We start from the raw sequence: 23,897 nt of genomic DNA, 5'->3' as shown, positions 1-23,897 counted from the left end.
TTTTTCTGTAGTGTAAGGACGTAATTCAACTCCTTGCCTTAAGGGGCCGTTGTTCTGTTGGTCTCTGACTTTCCTCAAGGGCATTTACAGCACAGAAAAGTGGGCGGGGCTGGGAGGAGTTCTGGCCCGAGTCCCGTACCCATTTTTTCAGCAATTTCCCTTTTGTTCCCTTGCAAATTGCAACTGCAATTACATGAATTTCGAGGCTCTACAGTTATTCCTTAGTTCAGTTTTTGTCGGTCCTTTGCCTTTCGACACGTTCTGTCCGCTTTCAATCAGTAATTTCGGGCTCCGCTGCCTTTTGTTATGGCTCTTAATCAATAACAGTGCGGATATGCCCCGCTACCCCCTCTCCATCTGTTCTTTTTTTTCGGCGAACCCTCAGGTTGTCGTAACAGACCATCAACATGCTACAATGTTGCAAGTTTTATTGAGGCGGCGGCACCCAGCGAAAAGAGCTTATGCGCTGATATCTCCCCATCTGAAGATGTTTTCCACCTCTTTTTTGTTAATGTTACACATTCAAGCCGGACGAACAAAGAAACGCTTCAAAAATGTTGACAATACCTGAAGATGGATTTGATTTATGTTCGGTCAGCACGGATTGGATCTCCAGTAGCCAGTCGAGATAAACACTTCCCATGAGCACTCAAATCAACTAATCGTCGTAATTTTTAAGCAGTCGCTGGTTTTTGTGCTGTGTGTCGTTTTAGGTCTTTGCATAAGTCGCCTAATAATCGGGCATAATTCATTATTTATGTGTGGCTCTGGCCCAAACATAGATATCTTGATAGATCTTTAGATCTTTGCCCACCACCGACAAAGTGCCAACAACAGTGACGAGCGACAAAAGACAAAAGACCAGACAAGCCAATGACTGTTTAAAAATTCAACGAAAATGTGCGTTTGTTTTGTTGCTGTTGCTGTTGCTATTGCTGTTTTGTGGTCCGCTTTTCACATATCATTTTGGCATTAACTTCTCTTCACGCACACGTCGATCGGGCCAAGTTATAAAAATGATTGACAATTTAATTTGCAAGCCAAAAACTCTTGTGGGGATTTATGAAATACTTGGCTTTGTATGGGCCGTGTTCTACACAGAAAAATATGCAAATCCGTTTGGGCCATAATCATCATCATCGCCCAGCATTCAACATTCAGCAACAATGAGCCAGATTCGATGTTATGAATGTTGGGCAACCCACACGCGGAATTTTTTTTTCGGCCACAAGCTGGTCAAGATTTCTTGGTTTTCGGCAAGTGTGCACTTGAACAAAAAAATTGTTTAATGATGATTAAGGATTGTAAAATCTGTAATAGTATTTAATTTTAATAATATAATCACAGAATACGTCCAAGTATTTCATACTCCATTTAAATACTTTTCGATTTGATTTTAAACCACCTCAAGCCAAAATTTTAGATAATAAAGCAAAAAAAAAAGGTCTATGCACATTGATGGGTTTTGAATTGTTGTGTTAGCCACCCATTTAGCCATATTCAATTGTGGATTAACATGGGAAATAGATAAACATTTGGATTATAATTCTTCAATGTCTACGTGGCCGCAAATAAATGAATTTTCCTTCGAGTGTATAGAAAAGAATGAAGAACAGATTCGGAAATCTGCAAAGTTGGAAGCGCAGCTCTCCGCCGGTGACGACAAATGAGACGGGAGACAAAAGACAGGAGACAGTAGACAGCAGATAGGAGAATGCTGACTGCAGGCTGCAGTCTACAGGCTGCAGGCTGCAGGCTACAGTCTACAAGCTACAGGCTGCGGAGCATGGCAGAAGGTATCTCGAGAAGACTGGCCGAGATGCACGTATGCAGATTGCCGGCCATTCCAAACCTCGGCGAAAAAAAAGGTGGAAAAAACCAAAAAAAAAAAAAAAAAAGGGGGAAAACGGGAGGAAAAAATTAAATCCCCAGCTGGGACACAATGTTTGGGATCAAGCTGGGTCGGGATTTGGGATTTGGGATTGGAAAAAGCTTTGCTCTGTGTCTCCGGCTCGCGTTGAGCTCCCCTTTTTTATTTGTCTCTGAAATCTTGTTTGCTTAAAAGTAAAAATAATTAACTAATTAAAATTGTGAACCCGCTTGTTGTTGCGAACTGGGTACATTAGGGCCAAATAAGCTGCCAGCCTTTGCCTTTGCCTCTGCTGACTTTCTTCTTTTTTTTTCTGTTTTTGTTTTTCCTCCCTGTGGTAAATACTTTTACAGGCAGCCAACGATATGCAAAAGCTATCAACGGAGCATCTCTGGCCGGGACTTTTCAGCTCTACAGACGAGGCTTTTGCTTTTGGCTTGGGTTTCGGTTTGGGGCTTGGGCTCTTGGGCCTTGCAAGCTGTTGATATGCTCATTTAGAATCGCACGTTTTTTCCCCAGAAGTTGTTAAGAGTCTCGGCTTTTAGAGGGGGCGGACCGATAGCTTTGATTGCCATTCGCATGCAGATGAGCTGCAGAAGAATTTGAGGCCGAAGACAGCGGCAAAGACACGTGGCTTGACCTCAGACTTTGGCAGCTCATCTTGGCTGCGGACTTTGACTTCCACTTTGGCCCATCAATCAACACACTTTCGGTTTTTTTTTTCGCCGTAGTGTTTGTCCCCTAAACGAAATAAAGCTCATAAATTGAAGAGCTAGTGGAGCTCACTCGACGTATTGATTTTAGCCGACAGATCTGGCCTGATGGCCAGCGAGACGAGTTATTGTTTGAAAAGGGCTCGCACTTGCATCTCATCAAATACAAAAAAAAATGGATAAGCTATTTGTGATTGACGGATGAAATCAGGGGCTAGAATACGTTAGGAATAGAAGTTCGACTACGCGATGACCTTCGGAACGGATGCAGATCGTGAATGGCCAGACCGTTCGAAGCTATTTTTCAGAATTAAATACTGGGTAATAAATTATTCAAGCAATAACTATTTTAAATGCTTAAGTTGGATCGGCGTATCCGCTTTATGACTACAGCATTAATTGTTTAATTTAAATTAAGTAAACACCATTGTGTTGTAGCTAGTGATGTATCACCAGTTTAATAAGTTTAAGTTTTTTGAAAGTAGACCAACTAATTAGCTTCATGAATAATAGTAAGTACTTAGATTTAACAAGCACTACAATTTGTTCAATTCAAGTAGTACAATAAAATCTCTTTTTAAATTTTATGACCTTTATAAGATTCTTAAACATATTAAATTTTGACTTTAGAAATACATACAGTACATCTCGTAAGTCCTCTAATATGGGTGCAACCTCTTTGTTTGCTGCGAATTCCACACTTTGGCATCGGCCTCGCGAGCCGCACATCTCCTTTTTCCTGGCTGTCTCCGTGACTTGGAGGAGCTGTCTTCCTGTAGTTCCCTGCCACACTCCTCCGATTCTCCACTCCTTTCTCTCGGCCCAGAACTTTGAGCTCTTGGCGGCTATGCAAATGCAGTAGCCAATGCCCTCGGGTTGTTGTGATGTGTGCGCGCGCGTTGAGCATTTCAGATCCCAGCATCTCCATCTCTGTCGCCCCACACGCCCCCTCTCTTTCGCTCTTTCTCTCTTTCCTTCGACTGTGAGTGTGTTTTTGTGTGTGTGTGCGCTTTAATTGCACGTTTAAAGGCAGCCACAGAAGCGGTATTTACTAAATATGGCCACAGAGGCAGTCACAGGAGCAAAGGCACACTGGGAGAAAAATGGGTTAAGATCTTGGCAGGATCAAGGCACTCAATTCGTTGCAAATCAAATCTGGGCGATGGCTCAAAAAAATTTGAAAAAATGTTTTTCTTTGCTACAAGTATTTTTGGTAATTCTAATAATTTTTTTTCCAAAATAAAAAGTATTTTGTGTCAAAATATGATTCAGAATTCTTTAGTTTTGAAAGACATTTGTAGTAGCTGTTTATGTTAGCTTCGTTTTTTTTGGCAAAAGAATTTTGTACTTCGTACCCCAATATATTCTCTGTGTATCAGTTTGGTCAGTGGCATCCACAGTATTGCACGCGTGTCTGGCTGCCTGTTGTCGCGTTTGGCCCGCAAATTGATGCACATTTGATGCGTCGACGTCGGAGATTTTCTGGGTCCTTCTCTCTTGGCTCACATATATGCAAAATGAAAGCTCTTTCTTATGTTTTCCCCCTTACACATTTTTTTAAGCCCCCTTCATACCCCTCTTTTGCCCTGCTTCAAGCCTATCAGTTAAGGTTTATTGATGTTTTGATAGCGATCAGCGCTCTCGGCTATTTGGACCGTGTTCTTGCTGTTTCAGCTCAATGGCTCATCGGCTGACTTCCTTATGGTGTTTGTTATGGGCCAGGAGAGGCGATTATCTCCGATGCTTAACTTGGCCCGCGAAATTGTGTCAAAAATTATGTTGTCGTGTGACGGCAAATGGCCATTCAAGGCTCTTATCTCGTTCTCCCCGCGCAACTTAATTAAAATATAACCTCAAAAGCTAGAGGGAGACGGAAGGTGGGTTCTTGAAGTATATTACGGAATCACACTAAGAAAAAAAGCAGAGATCGTATTAAAAAAATAAAAAAAACCGGCTACGGCCATGATTTTCCAACCATTTTGTCTTGGCCCAGAGATAAAGACTGAGAGAGAGAGGGAGAGAGAGAGAGCAAGAGAGCTGAAACTATTTCGCTTCAAAACCGCTGAATTTCTGAATGGCTTTTAGTAACTTGAGATAAATTCGCTTCACGGCGAATCCGAGGTGAGTTTCCTGAGTTCTCTCTCGGGTTTTCTCTCTCTCTTCGAATCTCTCTCTCTCTCTCTCTCTGGACTGGCATTTATGGAATGTGAGCGCTCAAAAATGCGTTAAAGGTGTTTATAAAATTAAAATTGTGCAAAACAAGTCGCGTAAACACAGAAAGAGAGAGCGAGAATTCTCTCCGGAGAAAAAAATAGAGAAACTCTCTCTGCTGAGAAACACCTAAGAAAATGGACACACATAAAAGGGCAACGCATCGGTGTTTAGAAAAAAGTGAATTGAGTCAGCACTGGCATAAAAATCGTTAAACTTTAAACACTCAGGGAAAACTAGCTAAGGTTGTAGGTACAAAAATGGGGTTAATAAAAATGTTGTGTTTTTAATTTTAACTAAATCTTTGTGTTTTACCTATCAAGCTCTGATTTCTATGTGTATGGGAATTTCATTCATATTTATTTGACTATTTTTGGAAAATAATTTGATATCTGAAAGTTGAATTTAAGTTTAAATTTAAATTTTAAATTTTAAAATAATAACTAATCAAAACAAATAGGACCGAAATTAAATATTAAACTTTCAACATAAATTTAAATATTTTAAAATTAAAACATTGAATAATATATTTGTATATTTAATTTGAATATAAAATACAACATTTTTGATTCAGTAGCCAGGTAGTTTTGTTTTTATTATTCCATTTTTATATCAGTGAAGAAACGAAGAAAATTGGTGCACACAGAGCGCCGCATACGCAATCAAGGAAAGGTGGGGAAAGAGGGGACAGGGGTACGGTGGGGCAGGAGCGTAGAGGGGGGCCACCTGCCACTTGCACCCTCCGCCAACCTCCTTCCTTCAATAAAAACCAGTTCAGTGTGAGTGCGTTGGTGCGAGTGTTTGTGCATTAGAGGAGCGACCACATAACTTGGCCAAATGGGCAGATCGTGTTCCCTTTGGGCCCCACCGCCCCTCTTCTCCTTCCTGCCATGCCCACCCACCCCCGCGAAAACCCAAAGTCGTAATTGTGGGAGCTACCCCAAAATGAGATTTACGTAGATTAGCCAAACAATGCGAAATTACAACACTCAAGAAGTCGAAGAAATATATTGTTGGTGAGCCTTGTTAATTAAATGATTTAAAATAATAAAAAAAAAAGGCAAAATAATAGAATATTTCGTAGAGATCAAATTATTTTATGAAAACGTTTGCTTAAATTTAAAAATAACGGCACAGAAATTTTAAATTTTTCTGAGATCGTACAATTTTATAAAAAAAGAAAGTTTATTAAACATATTTTACGACTTAAAAACAATACGAAATCGTTGTTTAAAATGGATATGCTATTTTATTTCTAAAATCAACTCCCCAATCGCGCATTATATTACCCCTAATAAAGTGATTCACAATGAAAATAAAAACATTGCTCTAATAAAAATTTTCTCTCTCTGCAGCAGCAATAACATCTAATTTCGGTGTTCGGGCAACTTCTACGCCGGACTGATTTCGAACTTGTTGGCAGTGCGAGGTTTTGGCTGCCAATCCGTTGGCTTTTGGGTAGTAAAAAAGGGGATCGCCGGAAGGGGCCAGAATGTCTTAGGAATCTGCGAGTTTAGTTCCCGTTCCCACATTCCCTCACTCTCCCTTTCTCTCTCTGCCCCCCATGTAATTGCCTGTAATTTAGTGTGTAACTGCAACGGCAACAACAAATCTAAGATGACAACAACCACACGACGAGCAAATTATGTTGTCTTTTTGCCACAGCAAAAAGGAAACTCCAAACTCCGAACTCCAAATTGGGCGGAGGAGTTGAGAGTGGAAATGGAAGGGCGTGGCAAAGCGGGGGGATCGGGTGCCGCATTTTTGTACTATTTAGTTTTTCTCTTCGTGTAATTTGCATAATGAGATTTTAATTTTTACGCTCGCATAATAATTTCCAAATGGGGATGTGTAATCCCCCTTGCTGCCACTCCCACTTGGACGCAAGTTCGTTGCCTAAGTCTTTTGTTTCGTGGCCCAAATTAAAGTGTAATTTGGTTAGCCATTAGTTGGTCAGACGCGCCAGAGTCGACGACGAAGTCGAAGTCGGAATGGCGGCATTTGATCTCCTCTAATTAAATAGCATTTCCGCTTCTACGGCTAGAAAATGATACAGCGGCAGTAAAGGCAACAACAGCTGCCTGGAATGACCAAGAAGCAAAAGGTGTGGCCCGGCAAAGAGGAAAAAAGGTTCATCAATGTAACAGAGGCTGACCAGAAGAATTTTAAGCTATTTCTTATTATCTTTGAGCCCTGGCATATATTTTGAATAGCTTAAAAGTACATTTAAATTGAATGTCTTATTAAAAAGGTTTAAGACAAATCCATAACATATATAAAATTCTTCATAATTTTTTCAAATTTTAATAAATTTTATATAAATTCGTTGACTAATAAGAAGAAGTTTAAACTTTACACTACCGCAAAAAGTTCTTCCAAATTAGAGATGTCCATCTCTTTTCTTCTCCCGATTCCGCACAGGTTCTCCCTCAATTATCTTCGATAATTGCAAATTCCTTAGGATGGCTGCACAACTCTGATCCGAATCATTGGGGCCGAAAACAATGATGAGCAGCTGGCCAAGTATTTTGGCTTCTCACTAGGAGCGAGTGGCAGCAGTTATGCCAAGTAGTGCTCTCTTTTAGCCTTCGGGGATTCGGAAACTTTGTGCAAATATGTTTGGCCGTTGACTTAGAATTATTGGTTTTTTTCGTACAGAAAACTCTTTTGACTTGTATTCGTATGTGATTCTTTCACCGACTTTTTTCCGTTGATCGGTTTTAATTTGCTTTAGGTGCGGGCCCTTAAAAAAGTAAGCTGGAAGTATGGCTCGTTGGCCAGAGCTTCATTTTTTTCCCTCCTTTTTTTCATATAAGAAACTCCAATTTTGCTTTTTTTTCGAATTGGGGCTGGGTTTTTGGGTCTTTTATTGTCTTCACGACCACATATTGGCTTCAATATGCGTCCGAATAACAAGAAGATCAAGAAAAGGGGATCGCGGGCATTCGAATTTAGTTTTTAGGCCCTCGAGTTCGGGCATCGGACTCATTTTATGATTATTGAGCCCCCAAATCGCACCAGATACTGAACAAATCTCTTAGTATGGATAGTTATCCATCTCTTTCTCAATACTTTAGACTGCCGAGTTCAGACCTCATCATTTCAGTTTCGGTTTCGGTTTTGGTTTTGGTTTCTGTTGTTTTATTTTTGCGTGAGCCATTTATGCGTTTTGTATTTCGTATTTTGTTCGTTTGTGGTTAATTTTTGTGAAGCTGGCTATCAGAGACAGCAAATCTGCTTTTCTTTTATTGTAATTAAAGAAACGTGACTTTTTGTCAGATTCCATCAAATCTCTTCGTTGTCGAGAATTGGCGTTGTTATTCCAACTTATTGTTGTTTCGTTTCTCTGTCCCGGTGTCCGTTAATTTGGTCTCTCTCACGTTGCTGGACTTTTGATGAGATGTGATTTGATTCGATTTGATTGCCTTGGTTTGCGGAAATGATCCAAGCCGACGGGCGAAATTAAGGGATCTGCGTAGTTAAGCTATAATTAGCTATGGATGGTCCTCAAGATCTGTGATAAGTTGACCAGCCAAGCAGATTTATACATATAAAAAAGGGATTTGAGAAAACTTTTGTCTTTAACATTAACTAGATAAACTATACTTCAACAAGTAAAAGTTTAGGCGCATAAATCTCAATAACTGACCGTCAAATGACTAGGAAAATATTAAGAAAAGATAACATTACTTTGACAACTATTCTAAAATGAATAATGCTAACATGAATTACTTCCTAACTAAGCTTGTTTAGTATGTAAAAATATCATTGAAAGTGTAATTTCAAAATGGTAGTAAATTCTATCAAATCAAATCTAACACTAGGGTATTTAATTGTTCGCCATGTTTTTCCTAACATTTTGTTGTAAACATTGCGCTGAGTTGAAACTCGTGTTGTTGTTAAATTGCTGGGAAGTTTGGAATCGCGGCTACATTTTCTGTCAGTTGGTCGCGAGTTTTTTTTTCCAGCGTTTCGTTGTCGGTTTGTTTTTTCCTTGTTTTTCTGAGAGACAAGAGAGGTCACATTTGATAGTCTGAACAAAAATCTTGTCGACGTCTCGAGACGCTCTTGTACCTACTATACATATATATATGTGTTTGGGCCCAGAGAAGAATGGGTGATAGCCGCCGCGAAGGAAAGAGCGAACAAAATGCCTTCGTTAAGCGCTTGGAACGGTCTTAGGCCTTGTCTCTCTGTTGTTGATGTTTTTTTTTTCGAAACTTTTTTCCCTATTTTTTTTGGCTGCCCATTTTGTTTTTGTGAGCGGAGAAAAATGTTATAAAAATGTAATTACCCGATGATGAATGGATTAACTACAAAAGAGTGAGAAGCCTGCATTGCTCAGGGTGCGGATGAGGATGGTAGTGGGGGGAATTTGGGAGGTATGAACGGGAACTGTTTGAAATTTGTGTGTGCCCAAAGAAGTTAACAAGAAGTTAACAATACTTGAAGATTAACAAACAATATCGGGTATACCCTTTCCAAATATTTTTCTATTCTTAAAAGTTTGGTAAAAAAAAAAGTGGTACGAACTTGATAATTATTATCTGAGATTTAAAAGATTTTAAACATGATTATTTAGTGCTGATTAGCTAAGTAATAAAAATGTCAATTTAATAATAATTTTAGGTTCAATACTTCATCCTTTTGCATTACCAACTTCATCACAATTTCTATATACCCTTCCTCATCCAATTGCAACTCGTGGCATGCACCGCTTAAATCTAACTCCCCTCCCCCTCACGATTCCCTACGGATGTCGAAGTCAATGGTTAAGGCCCGATGTCTGATGTCTTATGGCCAACGTCTAACGTCCAACGTCCGATGTCTGATGTCCGATGTCCGACTGACTGATCTGACTGGGAGCGGGTAATTGATGCATGAGATTAGTTTTGGGGCCCAAGTACGTGGAAAATCCATAAGCAACGCTCGTTGTGTGTGGATACGAGGCAGTTGGTGGCGAGACAAACGATTTTAATGACCCACCCGGAAAGTGGGTCACCCACCGATGGAAAAACGGGAGTTGGAAGCTGAAAGTTGGAAATACTAGTACTGAACTAATGACTCACCTTAAGTATGCACCTGCCCACGGGTTCGTTTTCAGCGACGGAAACATTGTAGAAGCTCTGGTCGAAGATCGGTTCGTTGTCATTTACATCGTGGATGGTGACCAAAACAGTGGCGGATGAGGAAAGTGGCGGTACGCCGCCGTCCCTGGCGATGACCGTTAGCTGCGGCACCGGTTCCGTTTCGCAATCGATATGCGATCGGGTGGTGATCAGGCCCGTTTGTGGGTCAATCTGAAACCACTGGGCATGGGTGTCAGGTGTCTCGGCCAGGGAATAGCTCAGCGCCGAGTTCAAACCCTCATCGCGATCGTGGGCCAAGACTTGGAGAACCGAAGTACCCGGATCGGCCACCTCCATCACATTGGCATGATACAAATCGTGCTCGAACTCGGGCGGATTATCGTTGACATCGGTAATACGCAAGAAAATCGACTTGGTGGCGTGCAAAGGGGGCGTTCCCTTATCGGTGGCTATCACACTCAGTGTGTAGTTGGAAACCATTTCCCTATCCAGCGGCAGCTTGACTATCACCAAGTAAATACTGTTATCCCTGGTGGTCAAGGCAAAGTGACCATCTCCTCCATTGAGAGTGACATTGACATTGGCATACTCCGTTTTCGAATCGGGATCATGCACCGAAATTCTGGCCACAAATTCTCCCGGTTGAGCAGACTCCGATATCTTTGGCGATGCATCATCACTTAGGAAAATCACATTTATGGTGGGCTGATTGTCATTCACATCGGTGACTCTTATGGAAACAAAGGCTGTCGTTTCCAGCGGCTGTTCGCCATGATCTTTGGCCACCACCACCAGTTCATGCAGCTCTTTAGTTTCAAAATCCAATGCCTTGTTGATGTAAATAGCTCCCGTCCTGGGATCTATGCGAAACATTTGCTCCTTGTCGCTCTGTCTTCTATTGATGGCATACTCCACCAGACCATTCTCATCGGCATCCGTATCGGATGCATAAACCTGAAGGACACTCGTGCCCACAGTGGCATTTTCTGGAACTGTGGCAAAGTATCTGCTTTGATTGAAAATCGGTTGATTGTCATTCACATCCTGAATGGTTATGTTGACAGTCATGAATCCCCGCAAGGGAGGACTTCCACCATCTAAGGCTTCAATGAGTAGGCTATAGCCTGGTGTGGTTTCCCTGTCCAGAAAACCACTGATCTGCAGATCCAAATACAGCACGCCATCTCTTTCGCGGTGAGACGACAGCCTGAAGGCGTCATTAACATTTCCCGATACGATATTATACCGCTGGGTGTTGTACGGTTCCAGATCTAGATCCCTAGCCGGTAGCAAAGTTCGCTTCACCTCCCTGGGCGTATTCTCTGGAAATTCGATGTGCATCGAGGGTTGTGGAAACGTGGGTGCATTGTCGTTCTCATCCTTGACCGTGACCACGACTCGAATATTACGACCGCTCAATGGAATGGCCACCAGACTGTAGGAAGCTCGAGTTTCTCTGTCCAACTTCACTTTGGTGCGGATCTCCCCTGTGGCCCGATCTATGGCCAAATCCGTTTCCACGCCCGCCTCGGCCACAATGATATACGGCGGGCCACTATCAATCCCATCGAAGTCTCCTATATAACCGATCTGATGATCCACCGCCACGCCTTCAAAGACCTCCAACTTTCGCTCCCTTTCCTTATCACTGGAGGCAGCCTGGGTAGAGTGTCCCCAGAGCAGGATCACCAAAAGATATAGTAGGCTTTTGCTCAGCATGTGCGAGGGATGCAGGGCGGGTGGCGAAGATATCGATTTGATGTTGCAACGTCTCCGACATCGATGGAACATGGTAAAGTCCTTCGGCTGCTGGTGGTTCCCCATGGATGTCCTCGTCGTTACTGCCGAATCCATTGCTGCTTTCATGGTTGACGCATCCACTTGTGGGTGAATTTTCGGGAGAAAACTAAAAGGAGCTAAGAACGTCCTTGACAGAGATATCCTCCTTCCAGCAAGGCCATGGCAAATCTAAAAGTGAATAGAGTGAAGTATATACATATATAAGTTTATGTTTGCGCCATTGAGATTTTAAATTTAATTTTAAGGCAACTTAAAAATTGTAAACTAAATATGGAATATTAAAGTTAATGTACAGAACATTTAAATGTTTGTTAAGGTGAAAACTAACTTAATGAATTTAAAAGCTTCATAAATAAATTATTATGTTTGTGTGTATCGAAAATTGGAACAAAAATTAATGAATTTTAAAGTTCCCCTGTATAAATTCTTAATTTATCATGTATTGAAAATTTTTTAAGCCTCAACCAAGTCCTCAGTTCTTCCCAAACTTCAGCACCGACTAATTCAAAATTTTGTGGCGATGCAATAGTGACAAATGGGCTTTGGCCATAATCCCCCGCCCACACCACAAGTTTTGCGCCTAGACAGAAAGCCAACTTTGAGAACCCCCAAGAGAAGAACGCATAGTTGCAGCTAATAGACTGATAACTGCCCCAATGCGCTAAGCTCCGCCTGATGACTGCAATGATGCTACGATGCTACGATGATGATGATGGCGAGGATGGAGAGGCTTACGCATGGTGGAGGCATTTTCATTTGGCCATTTGGGGGAATTTGAAATGCTAATAGACGGCCGAGAAAGATCAGGAATGAAGACAAAAGACGCGGACGTTGCCGATGCCGATGCCAAAGTCGATGCCGATGCCGATTCTACCTGCGTGCGAACGGTTCAAAGGCTAAAAGGGTCTCGGGCCTGCTTTTTGGACCTGTGTGTTATACTGGTTCTGGTTTTTGGGCTCTCGATGAAATATGGCTGGCACACAAACACACACAAACATACACACACACATTCCAAGAGAAATCGAACAAACAATTCCTCTGCCAAAGTTGCCATTGCGCTGGATGACCAGAAACTCTGGACTCAGAACTAATGCCATGTGGCTGGAATTGGAATTGAACTGAGGGAATGGTTCGTCCGAGGTCCGAGCAATTCGTGGCGAACAATTTAGTTAACAAGACCATGACTAACACTTTTTTCTTTGAGTGGCCAAAACAACATTTGTTTCCACTGCAATTTGGAAAGATTTTTCTCGCGCGATAAGCGAAAATACAAAAAGAAGAAAAAGAGGGATATATAAAATTATGATTATTGTTTTGGGAATGCCTTAGAAATTTCATTTCGTGATCAGATAGAGATCTTACAACTGCTAACGCTTGAGAGTACAGACCAGATGATCCTGTTCAATCAGCCAGCCAGCAATTAAAACCGAATTAAAAAGTCTTGGGAAACGAAGAGATCAGGCCGGGCGTTAGAAGACTGACTGAATCTTCCCTTTCAAATGATTGACACACAACCATCACATCCCCGCAAACGAGAGAAAAAGAGAGATTTCTGCAAGCCTTTCATGTCCATCGAGAAATGCCGCTACCATTAGGCCTCTAATAACTTTATAATGATCTTGTCCCGTGTCCCATGTCCCACGTCCCTTCCTTCCATGACTTGAGGCGTAATTTAATAAACTGCAACACTGTGATACGCAAATTACTCCAGGAAAAGACGTTGCGGAAACGTCATTTTGATTTGCACTTGTCATAAGTTTGGATGAACTGCTAATACCCGAACACATTAGAAAGCCCGTGTAGCGGTTCCCGATTCCCATTCCCACTCCCATTGCCGTTACCATCCAGGATCCCTGGCGCCCCAAGTTGGACAGCTCCCGTCCAGAGATCTCTGCAGATCTGGGATCGTGGAGCAGTCAGATTTGAGTGCCAGCTGGCGGTCGGTCGGTCGGTCGCCTTGCGTGTGGCTGCACCTGAGATCTGAGATCCGTTGGAAATGACCGTAGCTGTGGGAAATGACCAGTGGATGGAACAAAATGCTCCCATTTTGCACTGCGAGAAAAGAGTTGTAAACGACGATTTGCACAAAGACCTTGGCGCTAGTTTGTTTTCTTTCCAAAAAGATTGAGTCTAAAAATTCTGTGATACCGACAAAATGCTTGTTGCATTTTTCTCATAGGAATTTTTAGAACAATGGAACTTTTTCGTGTTAGTTGAAATTATTACCCATTTTTTTTTTTGTCATAAAACTACCTCAGACAAGAGTATCAAAATTTGAAAGCCAGTCTGTAATGTTTCACTTTGATCTGCAACATTTCTTTCTGTTGGCTAATGAAAGAGTGCAGTGGCTGAGTTAGTGTCTTGGGGTTCTGTGCACTCTGGCGGCATCTAATATCGAATGACAAAGTTGTAATTATATTTGTGGTTCCAGTTCTTGGCCAGAGTTCCAGGGAGTTACTAACAATTTCACGTTGCCAGCCCAGGTTTTGGCCATTAAAAATTATGCTTTTTCCCGGGAGAATTTAATTTTCTTGTCTTTCTTTTTGTATGCTTTTTTTTGATGTTTTTACGAGCGCACAAAAGCTCGTAAAAGCTTACCAACCAAAATGGAGAATACTGAAAAATCAGAAACAAAAACAGAGCGGCATCAATAAAATCTAGTTAATAGCAAATAAAAGCAACAACAAATACCCATAACACCGCAGAGCGGTATTAAACGTACACAATCATAACAATAACAGCGTAAACTTTACAGCCCAACTAATTAGGCTGGCCAATGAAAAAAAAAATAAAAAGAGATAGGTGATGGAGAAACGATGAGGATCGGTCCAAATCCCAAGGATTTTTTTTTGAGCAACAAAACTACTGTAAATGCAAACAGGTATTTAAAATGAATATTTACTATTAAAAATCGGACATTATTTGCTGATTTTTACTACAAAAATGGTTTATATTTTATAAATACCTTTGATACTGATAATTAAAGTCCACATATAAAATCTTTTAAAACTCCACAGTGGAAATATATATTACATTTTTTTTAATATAATTTTGAAGTGAAAACTATGCTACATAAAAAACTTTAAGAAAGTGCTTTTGCTTACTCATGCATTGCATTTTTTTTACCACTGAGATATCCATATATCTCTTATGATTTTAGCATTTAAAAAGCAAAATGAAAATCTACAGCTCTCGTAATAATGCTACAAATTTTGGGGCCTAAAACCGTCAATGAAATGGTAAACCAAACTGGAGCACAAGTTTCGCATGTAAATAGGGAAAACAAGGAGAATCGGTAGCCGGAAGAAGTGTTTTGCCAACGCTTAATCACTAACCAAACAACAGGCGACTAAAACAAAAATAAAAGCTTTTAACAGACTTCATTAACATGCACATTACACATGTAGCAGAAGCAGAAGCAGAGATTTTCTACTCGAACAATTAAAAAGAGTCGAAGAAGAAAATCAACTTGTTTGGGTTGATGTTGATGGTGTTGTTGTTGTTGTTGTTGTTGTTGTTTTTGCTGCGGTTCCGCTCGTGATTTAACTGCAAATTATGCAAAATTGTTGTCTAAAACCAGAGGCTAAGTAGGTGGTAAGTAGACGCTTTAGAGCGTGTTTAATTAAATGTTGAGTAATTTATGAAAAAGAGACGAGGGGGGCGGCGGCTGCGGACTGACTGTCTGAGTTTATACGGGTCAGTCTATCAGCTAATAAGTTATTTCAAATGAGTTTCTAATTGTCCGACACACACCAGACGGCAGGCTATAAACAGCGAAACTTTAATTGTCCGCATATTAATCGAACTCATTTAGATGCAAATCCGAAAGATCCGACTCCGAGAGATTTCAAGCCAACCAAGCAAAACCAAAAGCCGCGAAAGCGTGAAGTAAACATGAGTGTTTTTCTGCTAGGAAAAGTGCGAAAATGCAAGTGAAACCAGGGATTTTCGATTTCATTTCCATTGCGTTTTTCATTTCAATTTTACCTTGTTTCTTCATTTCATTTCACTTTTAAAAGGGCCTTGGTCAGTTGAAAACAAGCAAGTTTGACACTTTTTAATTGCCAGTGCTGAGGATTCCCGATTCTGTCGAGGAATCACATAATGAGCGCTAATTAGTAGCAAGTGTCAGGAATAAAAGGAAGGACGACCGAGATGAGATGTTTCGGTTCATATCTTATCGGCTGCCATGACAGCGGCAACATCTACCAGTTGCAGATAGGAGTACAAAAATGAAATACGTTCTCGTTAGGGATTGTCGCAAAAAAAAAGGAGAATCAGATTCGTTTTACTATAATATATGCCAAAACACTTGTAATGTAAAGTATTATTTATGGATGATAAGAACACTAACAAATAGAAACCATTTGAACTGCATTTTTAAGCGCACTTTAATAGTTAATCTGGCACCTGTGGCTCATTTTTTTCCAGTGGTACCCTACATATCCGTGGGTAGCCCATCTCCGCAACAATTATGGGGTATTAATAGATTTACACCGGAAGTCTGTCGTCCATGGCATCATCTCCTCGCTGACTCAGATTCCCAGTTTTGTTTGGGTAGCATTAAGCAATAATTGCTGGTTGGGTTTTTGGCCATTGTTTGGCGCGTTTTATGGCCACCATTAGGGTATAAAGCCAAGGCACAGCCCCCAAATGCTAATTCCCGATTCAGTGTTCAGAAAGCGGTTCATTAACCCATGGCAGCACCCGCCTTTTACTGTAAAACACACAAATATTTCTCAATCAGCATCCGATTTCGGTAGGCAGCAAAATGTATAACGTTCAGCTCTCGCTTATCTCCAGTCGTAATATTCTGGTTCTATAACGAATGCTGACCAATAAAACAAATCAAATTATGTAGGCAACATGTTTATGGGTCTGAAAAACAAGTGTGAATATCTAAAACGAATACACTGTTCTTTTAATGGAATAAAATACTATAAAATATCAATAAAATATTTCGAATAATTTATAACTTTATCTAAAGTTTTATTTTGAAAGTGTTTCTTTGTTGCTAAATAGCATACCCTTTTATTAAAAATGATTTCGTCTAGTCTAAAATGCTTTTCAAAGCAGATAATTCCATTTCTGCGCCTTCTGTTTTATTTTCTGATTGATCAAATTGATGGCATTCCTTATTTTATTTTGTTTTAATGATGTTCACCCGTGCAATATCAGGGCCAGAACCATGTGGCCATAAAACGGCATCGAATTTTATATTGGTCTGCGCAAGATGCTCGAATTAAGATGGTTTATTGTGTTGGCAAATATTTATGCCCACCTGGCACGAGATGAAGTCGAAGCCACAACCTGTTTCATTCTTTTCCCAGCGCGAGAAGTGTCTTCATCCATGGACGATGGACGATGAACATATTCGCCGACTAATCACAGGCCAAGTCACATTCGAATGTCCGCGATGCCAACTCGCATGAGGCTCAACAAAGAAATTAGCGCGAGGAAAATTCCCCTTAGTCCCCGTTAAAAAGCGGGTGTTTGTGTTTACAGCAGGTGCGTGTGTTCCCATACACAACGAAAAACTAATTTTATATCGAACTAACATTCTAGAAAATATTCTTATTTATTCTAATATATGGTCATGTTGTTAAAATAAAGTTTATTCATTTTAATGTTATTCCATAAATAGGAAATTAATTAATCTTCCACAAATTGATGTCGATGTGCTGATTTTTTTCACTGTAGACCTCGGCCACGTCTAATGTAATTTTCCCGGCACATCGGGCTGAATGTGTGTGGTCCGCTCTGATGGCTTTTTCTCCGCACACACGCGAAAATAGATTAAAGCGTAATCTTTGTTTGTACAGCGCTAAGCATTGCGGCAATTAGTGGGGAAAAAGGGGGAAAGCCGGCGGACATTGGAGCAATTTAAAGCGCATTAAACTGCGTTTTGCAAGTTTGTGTCCTCAGTCTTTCGATTGTGCGCCCGCACCTTTGCACGAACACCTGCCGCCGTCTAGAGATAAGACGAAGAAAAACCTACAGTTTCTGCCCGTTAGGTCTGATAAAGCAAATGTTTAGAAGCGACCGGGGCAGGAGGAAACTAACACACAAAAATGGGAAATGAAAATTATATTTTACTCTGTTCTCCCTTCTCTCTCGGCTCAACTTTGAACTCGGCGGTCTTTTGTTTTCCAACATCAAAAGGAAGTGTAAATTAGGGGCCATAAAAACTAGGCCCTAATGTTCCGACTGCTCCGGCTTTTAGCAGCATGAAAATTGAAATAGGCCCCCCGGTAAAAAAGATGCTTAATAATTTAACAACGCACAGAAATTTAATTGGAATGGCATTAAAAAACCCGAGCACGCCTTGAACTTCCTACATGAAAATTTTCAGATATAAAATAGTTTCATGTCGTTACTGAGAATAAAGAACTATAAAAAAGGGTTTACACACAAAAATTAAAATAAATACATATTTATACAAAAATATATGTTTAAAATTTTTATGTTACGAAGAAGAAAAATCAAATAACAGAACTGTTGTGAAATGATGATCTAATTGAGTCATGCTGTATGTGTGTATATGTCTAAAATTTTAATGTATAAGTGGCTATATATTTCCTCCAATGGACTTTTAATTTTTTGTTTCTGTGTAGTATTTGGTATTGTCATAGCTGTCTTTTCTTTGGAGTTTTTTTTCCAGGAATCACAGCTGGGCGACACTTTGCGCACATTTCCATTCCCTTCACGTGTCGCTCCGTATCGACGGAGATTAGAGATCGATCGAGCCTCAATCGTCGTCGCTGGGCGACGTGTAAAACAGGTAGAAGAAAAATCCCAACCACACCAACGCCAAGAACACCGACTCTATTTGTTTTTCCACATTTTCCTTGGGAGCGAACAACACAACACAAAAAAAAAAAACCGAGGCGAAGATGGAAAAGAGGAAAACTCGAACAGTGGTTGGAGAAATGGAATACAAAGTGGAAGACGACGACTGGGAACTTGAGGCAGAAACACACAGAAATAGATAGAAATACAAGCACCCAAGAGGAGGCGGTTCACAGAGAGTAGAATGTGTGTTTTCCTCTTCTGGAACCGAACCTCATTCTCGGGTCCATCGCTTTCGATTACCAATTTGACTATTTCAAGTTGTTTTCGCTCCTGTTTCCCCAGCACAAAATATAAAAAAATATCTAATTAGGCCCGGGCCCAATCTACGCCTTTCCAAATGCTAGGTGTTTACTTTTGTTTTTGGGCCCTTTCATCTTTTATTTTAGACTTTGAAAAGGTTAACTCTTAATCGTAAGCCTTTATGTTTTACCTACTATCATTCTCAAAATTAATTTAGCTTTTTCGTATATTTGTATACTCTTAGTTGACTTTTCACTAAAACATATAACTGGGTTTCAAACAATAGACGAACTTATGCTTAAGGACATTTGAAATCAATTGCTCAATTGCATTCTAGAAGTAAGACAAATAATATTCAATTGATTGACTTGGTTTATTTTATTTTCAACTATGTTTTTGAATATTGGTAAAAAATTTTTTTAAAGATTTTGTTCTATAATATTTAGACAAAGTATTATCGAAGATTTTCCATTGTGCAATGCTTCCATTTTTTTGCAATATCTTTGCTTATTTACATCTAAGAAAGGTTAATACTGTTTTTGGTCTTTACCCGAGGCTTAACTCTGTTGATTTTGGTAAATTCTCTTACACTCATAACTGTCTTTTTTTGACTTTGTCCCCTTAAAGCATTGGCTTATTTTTTGGGTGGTACTTTTCATCTTTTCTCTTACATTTCTTGGCCTCTTCTTTGCTGCGGTGCTGTGCTGCTGCTTTTGAGCCGCAGAAATGCTACGGCTGCGGCTGTTGCCAATATTTTTCACCAAAGGCGCAAACGACGGCAGCAGCAAATACAAAAACAACAACAAGGCGAAAACCCGCTGCCACAAACACAATGTTGTTGTATCTTTAGCCACACGGCCGAAGCGAGCCAAAAAGAACTCGTTTGACTTGTTGAACAATATTTCTTTTCGCCTTTTACTCTGTATATATTTGTTGTTGTGCTGCTGCTGCTGCTGAGTTGTTTTGTTTCTGTATTCGCTGTTGGGTTTTCTTGGCTGCCTTTTTGAAACACACTCTTTTGCTGATTTGTGAAAATTCTAAGCAATTTGAATATTATTTGAAATAACAAATTTTCACAAAACTTTTCTCATTCGCGGCGAAAAAGCAGCGACGACGGCGACAAAAAAACGGTGACGAAAACAAAATTAAAAACGCGGCGAACGAAGATTTTCAGGGGCTTTAAATAAATTGATTCCTTGTTATATCAACTTTGATTTGTCTGCACTGCACTTAAGGATTTTCTTGCACTCTCTTTCGTATATATATATTTTCTTAGATTAATCAATATTTTAGCCGGATTTATGCTAGCTCGAATTCCGACGGCGACACGAGGAGAACGCGACTGAGAAACGAATTTCCTCCGCTCGCTGCGATTCTCCAATGTGACTGCGACGAAAACACACGAAAGACTGGCGAGTTCCGAAGTCTGAAGACTGGAGACTGGAGCCGGGGCTCTGTTCTCTCCCTGTCTCTCTCTCTTTCTTCAGGATGCCCGAAAACCCACCTCGAAACCCACCTGTGGTCAAGAGATCGCTGTAATGAAGATCACTGAGAGGTGGAATAGTTTCTCCCCAGAGTGGTTTGGTCGGTTACTCCAAGAGAATTGGAGAAGAATTTCAAAAGGTGCACACACAATACACAAAATAAAATCGACGACAGGTCCACAATTAGCCAGGAAAGAGAGCTATCTATATATATTCTCTCGCTGCGAGAGAGGTCCCACTACTATAACTACCCATTGTTTTTGTGGCGAGTCCAGGCTCTTCTGGCATGTAAATTAGCTGCTCTCTCTCTCACCTGAGCATTGAAACCGGTTAGCAGTCATGCTCACCTGTGTGCCAAGTTGTTGTTGCCGAGTGCAGTTGAAGTGGTGGCTCTACACAGAAAAAAAAAAAAAACAATATGACATGAATATAAATTTAAAACCGATTTTATGGGTAAATATCAAATAGTGCAAGGATTTTAAGGGAAGTAGGAATTAAACAAAAGTTTTATGAAGAAACCATTGGAAAAAAAGAATTCGTATTTAAAAAAAAAATTTTGCTGTGTACAACAGAGTGCGCTGAGGGGATAAAGGGGCTACAAGGGGGTAAAGTGCGGCGTTGAGTGTTTGGTATGCAGCCCCGCTGCCTCGCCCCTTCCGCTGTCCCCATCCTCCGCCTCTTGCTCCTGGTTCATCCCATTGTTTTTTTCGGGGGTTTGGAAATTAGGCAGGAGCAACAAAGTTGCGTCAACAACGAGACAATGCAAATGTTGCGTAAGTTGTAACAAACAAAATAAAAGGAAAAGGGGGCTGAACACTGGGCTATACCGATCGCTATGTGGATAATAGCTATTTCACCCAAGATCTGCATTTGAAATTGCTAGCCAATATGCTTCGATTTGCGTGAACATAGTTTGTAACAGCTAAGAAAAGTGGAAACTGTTTCTAATCATAAAATATTAAAAGAATGTTAGCTTCTCCTGGTCCTTAAATTCTTAGTTTTTGATATTGCAAAAATTAAGCAATTTTATAAATCTGAAATATAAAAACACATAATTCTACCCGCTTTTTTGGGATACCGCTCCCAATTCCGCCAAACTCTCAAGCATTCGCCAATTCTGCAATTTGTCTGGGAAACGTACACGAAAAGTGCGTGCCACATCACTGAAACCAACATTGCCGCAAGGTTGCAGCAACATGTGTTGCTCTTTTATTGGGAATGCTGCACGTTGGTGGCTCAATGAGCAAGTGGGAATGGAATCGGAATGGTGGATCACGCCAGTTGCGGGAGGTAAACCTCAACAATGGATAATGGTTAACCATTTGGTCATTCGCCGCTTGTCAAAACCGTAAATGACGTCGCTTATATGTCGGTCCGCATTTGCCACTTTTCAAAAGAAATGAGTTAACAGCAACAACATGAGAGTAACAACAATCTTGACAGTCACTTGAAAAGCAAAGAGTGTTATGTCTGGTTGCGCAAAAAGAAAGCTAAGCGAACTTTTTTAAAAATGTATTTAATCTAATTTATTTTAAAATTATTTTTTTTAAATATATTTTAAACCTATTAGTGTATCATAATTTCAATGGCTGAGTGATAAGTTTGCGCAGGGATGATTTATTATACATCTGAAAGTAAAGTAAATCAAATTTTAACTTGGGTATTATTGTTTTAGCTTAGGAAGAAAACATTTTTTTTTAAATCCGTCTCTCACCTAATTGAAATTTAATTTTTGTTGGTGTATATACAAAGCGATCCGAGACCTCGATTAGAGCGGATGAAGCTGGTCACTGCCGCCACCCACACGCAGGCCCAGATCAGAGGCGAACTTGAATGTGGCTGAGAAGAGGGGGTGGGATTAGTAGAGGGGTCTGAGAAAGGGGACTCAGTGCCCGCCCGCTGATTGCAAATCAGTTAATGGCAACGGACACTTGGGAGGAGGCTCAGCCGGAGTTGATTTGATGGATTTATGGATGGAATCCGATGGATGGACGCTTGGATATGGTGGATAATTTGCAGCAGCCATTCGCCATTTAAATTCGGCACTCCGGTGTAGAGATTGGATTAGCAGATCACATCAATCGATCAGCGGGCATCTCCAGCTGCTTCCTGCTTTGTCGACATTTCGGGACCCAGAACAACAACGTACAGCATTTCAGCATTTCAGCTTTCAGCGATCAACGATCGACGTTCAACATCGAGGTTGTTTGCTGTGCAGCAAGCCCACACACAAAACGACAAAACGAAGCGAATCGGAATCCATCATGCGAGTAATATGCAAAGTTACATAGCTGCAACATCCTAGCCGGCAAAAATATGGAGGAAGAGGACTGAGAACTGAGCACTGAGCACTGAGTACTGAGGACTGGGCTGGGCCATTCATTCGCCTTAAAATCAATAGCAACATTGTCGTTGTTGTTGTAGCCGCGTTTTTCTGCTTTCTGCTGTTGTTGTTGTCGTCGTCATCATCCTTGGAATCGTCATCATCAACAACTGCAAACAACATTCGCCTGTCAGCGGCAACATCATAAATTGTTGTTTAGCCACATGTTGCAGGCCGTGGAGCTGCGACTCCAACTGAGAATGAGACTTGGACTTGGATTTTTTCTGTGTCCTCGAATACTCTCCCTCTTGCAAAGATCTCTTTTCCCTTTAGTTCTGTCCCCTTTGAGTCCTAGCGCTTTATCTACACACTTCCGAAATGGAAACTATCAAAGCCCTATCAATAAAAAAAACGTAGTATTCCTTAGCCATAACCTCGAATTCTTCAGAATATGATTTTTTAGGTTCTGTCGTTTTGAAATCGGTTCTGTTGTTTAAAGATCCCAGGTCTTGTCTACACCGTTACGGAATGGAATCTATAAAATTGGGCCTTACCTTTTAAAAGCACCTCGAATTCTATAGTCATAAAGTTAGGGAAACTCAAATTTTTCAGAAATATAAGACTGAGCACTAATCCTAACAGTATATCATCATCATATAATTTCGCTTACGTTGTAAACTGGTGCCATAAACCCATTTCAACTAAATTTATTACTTATCGTCACAACATTTATTCGTATAACTTAATCAATGTTCAATCAAATATGTATAAATTTTTTAATAGCTTAATTTAACTGAATGTTAAACAAATTAATGTATGCGACACCATTTGTTAGTTGAACACATCAATTAACTGTATTTTCGCGAAATCAAGGTATCTTAAAAATAATAATGTCTATTTTAACAGGGTATGTAAATCTTCACTAACCAACTCAAGTAGTTCCTCTGTGGCCTTTTTGCTGCTTGTTGATTTTCTGCGTCCGATAGTAAGTTTTATTTATTTGCCTGCGTCTTGTGTCCCATTTGCCCATCCCAAACTCCTGGAAAATCCCGGTCTAATCCTTTGTTATGGCCATGCACATCTAATAGATGGAACTGCTGGAATTCCTGCTCTGATCTCGACCTGTCAATAGGCTCATCATCAAATCATAATTTGAATGCAGAATTCCATTCAATACCGTAAATTCCACCCCCTCCTCTGATTTTTAATGGAAAGGGTGCTGAGGGGGGAAATGTCAATAAATTTCGCTATTTTATTTCGGTAGCCAACGCCGTCATCGTTGTTGTCGTTGTCGCTGTCGCTCTGTCGACCCCG

The 23,897-nt window shown here is 40.5% G+C and overlaps 1 protein-coding gene across 1 annotated transcript in view; it reads right to left on the bottom strand.

The window, feature by feature from the left end:
* Positions 1–20,185, bottom strand: part of LOC108137840 (protein dachsous) — a 73,982-nt gene extending 53,797 nt beyond the window's left edge. Inside the window, exons 1-2 of the mRNA XM_017259766.2 lie at positions 19,448–20,185; positions 9,864–11,852 (exon numbers count right to left, since the gene is read on the bottom strand). Of these exons, the coding sequence (XP_017115255.1) occupies positions 9,864–11,750 (1,887 nt within the window). The 5' untranslated portion in view covers positions 11,751–11,852; positions 19,448–20,185. The remainder of the gene's footprint in view (positions 1–9,863; positions 11,853–19,447) is intronic.
* Positions 20,186–23,897: the final 3,712 nt, after the last annotated feature.

The sequence above is a fragment of the Drosophila elegans genome, unplaced genomic scaffold (genome assembly GCF_018152505.1).
Source record: "Drosophila elegans isolate 14027-0461.03 unplaced genomic scaffold, ASM1815250v1 contig_814, whole genome shotgun sequence".
NCBI lineage: Eukaryota > Metazoa > Arthropoda > Insecta > Diptera > Drosophilidae > Drosophila > Drosophila elegans.
This window is presented reverse-complemented; position numbering and strand designations above follow the sequence as displayed.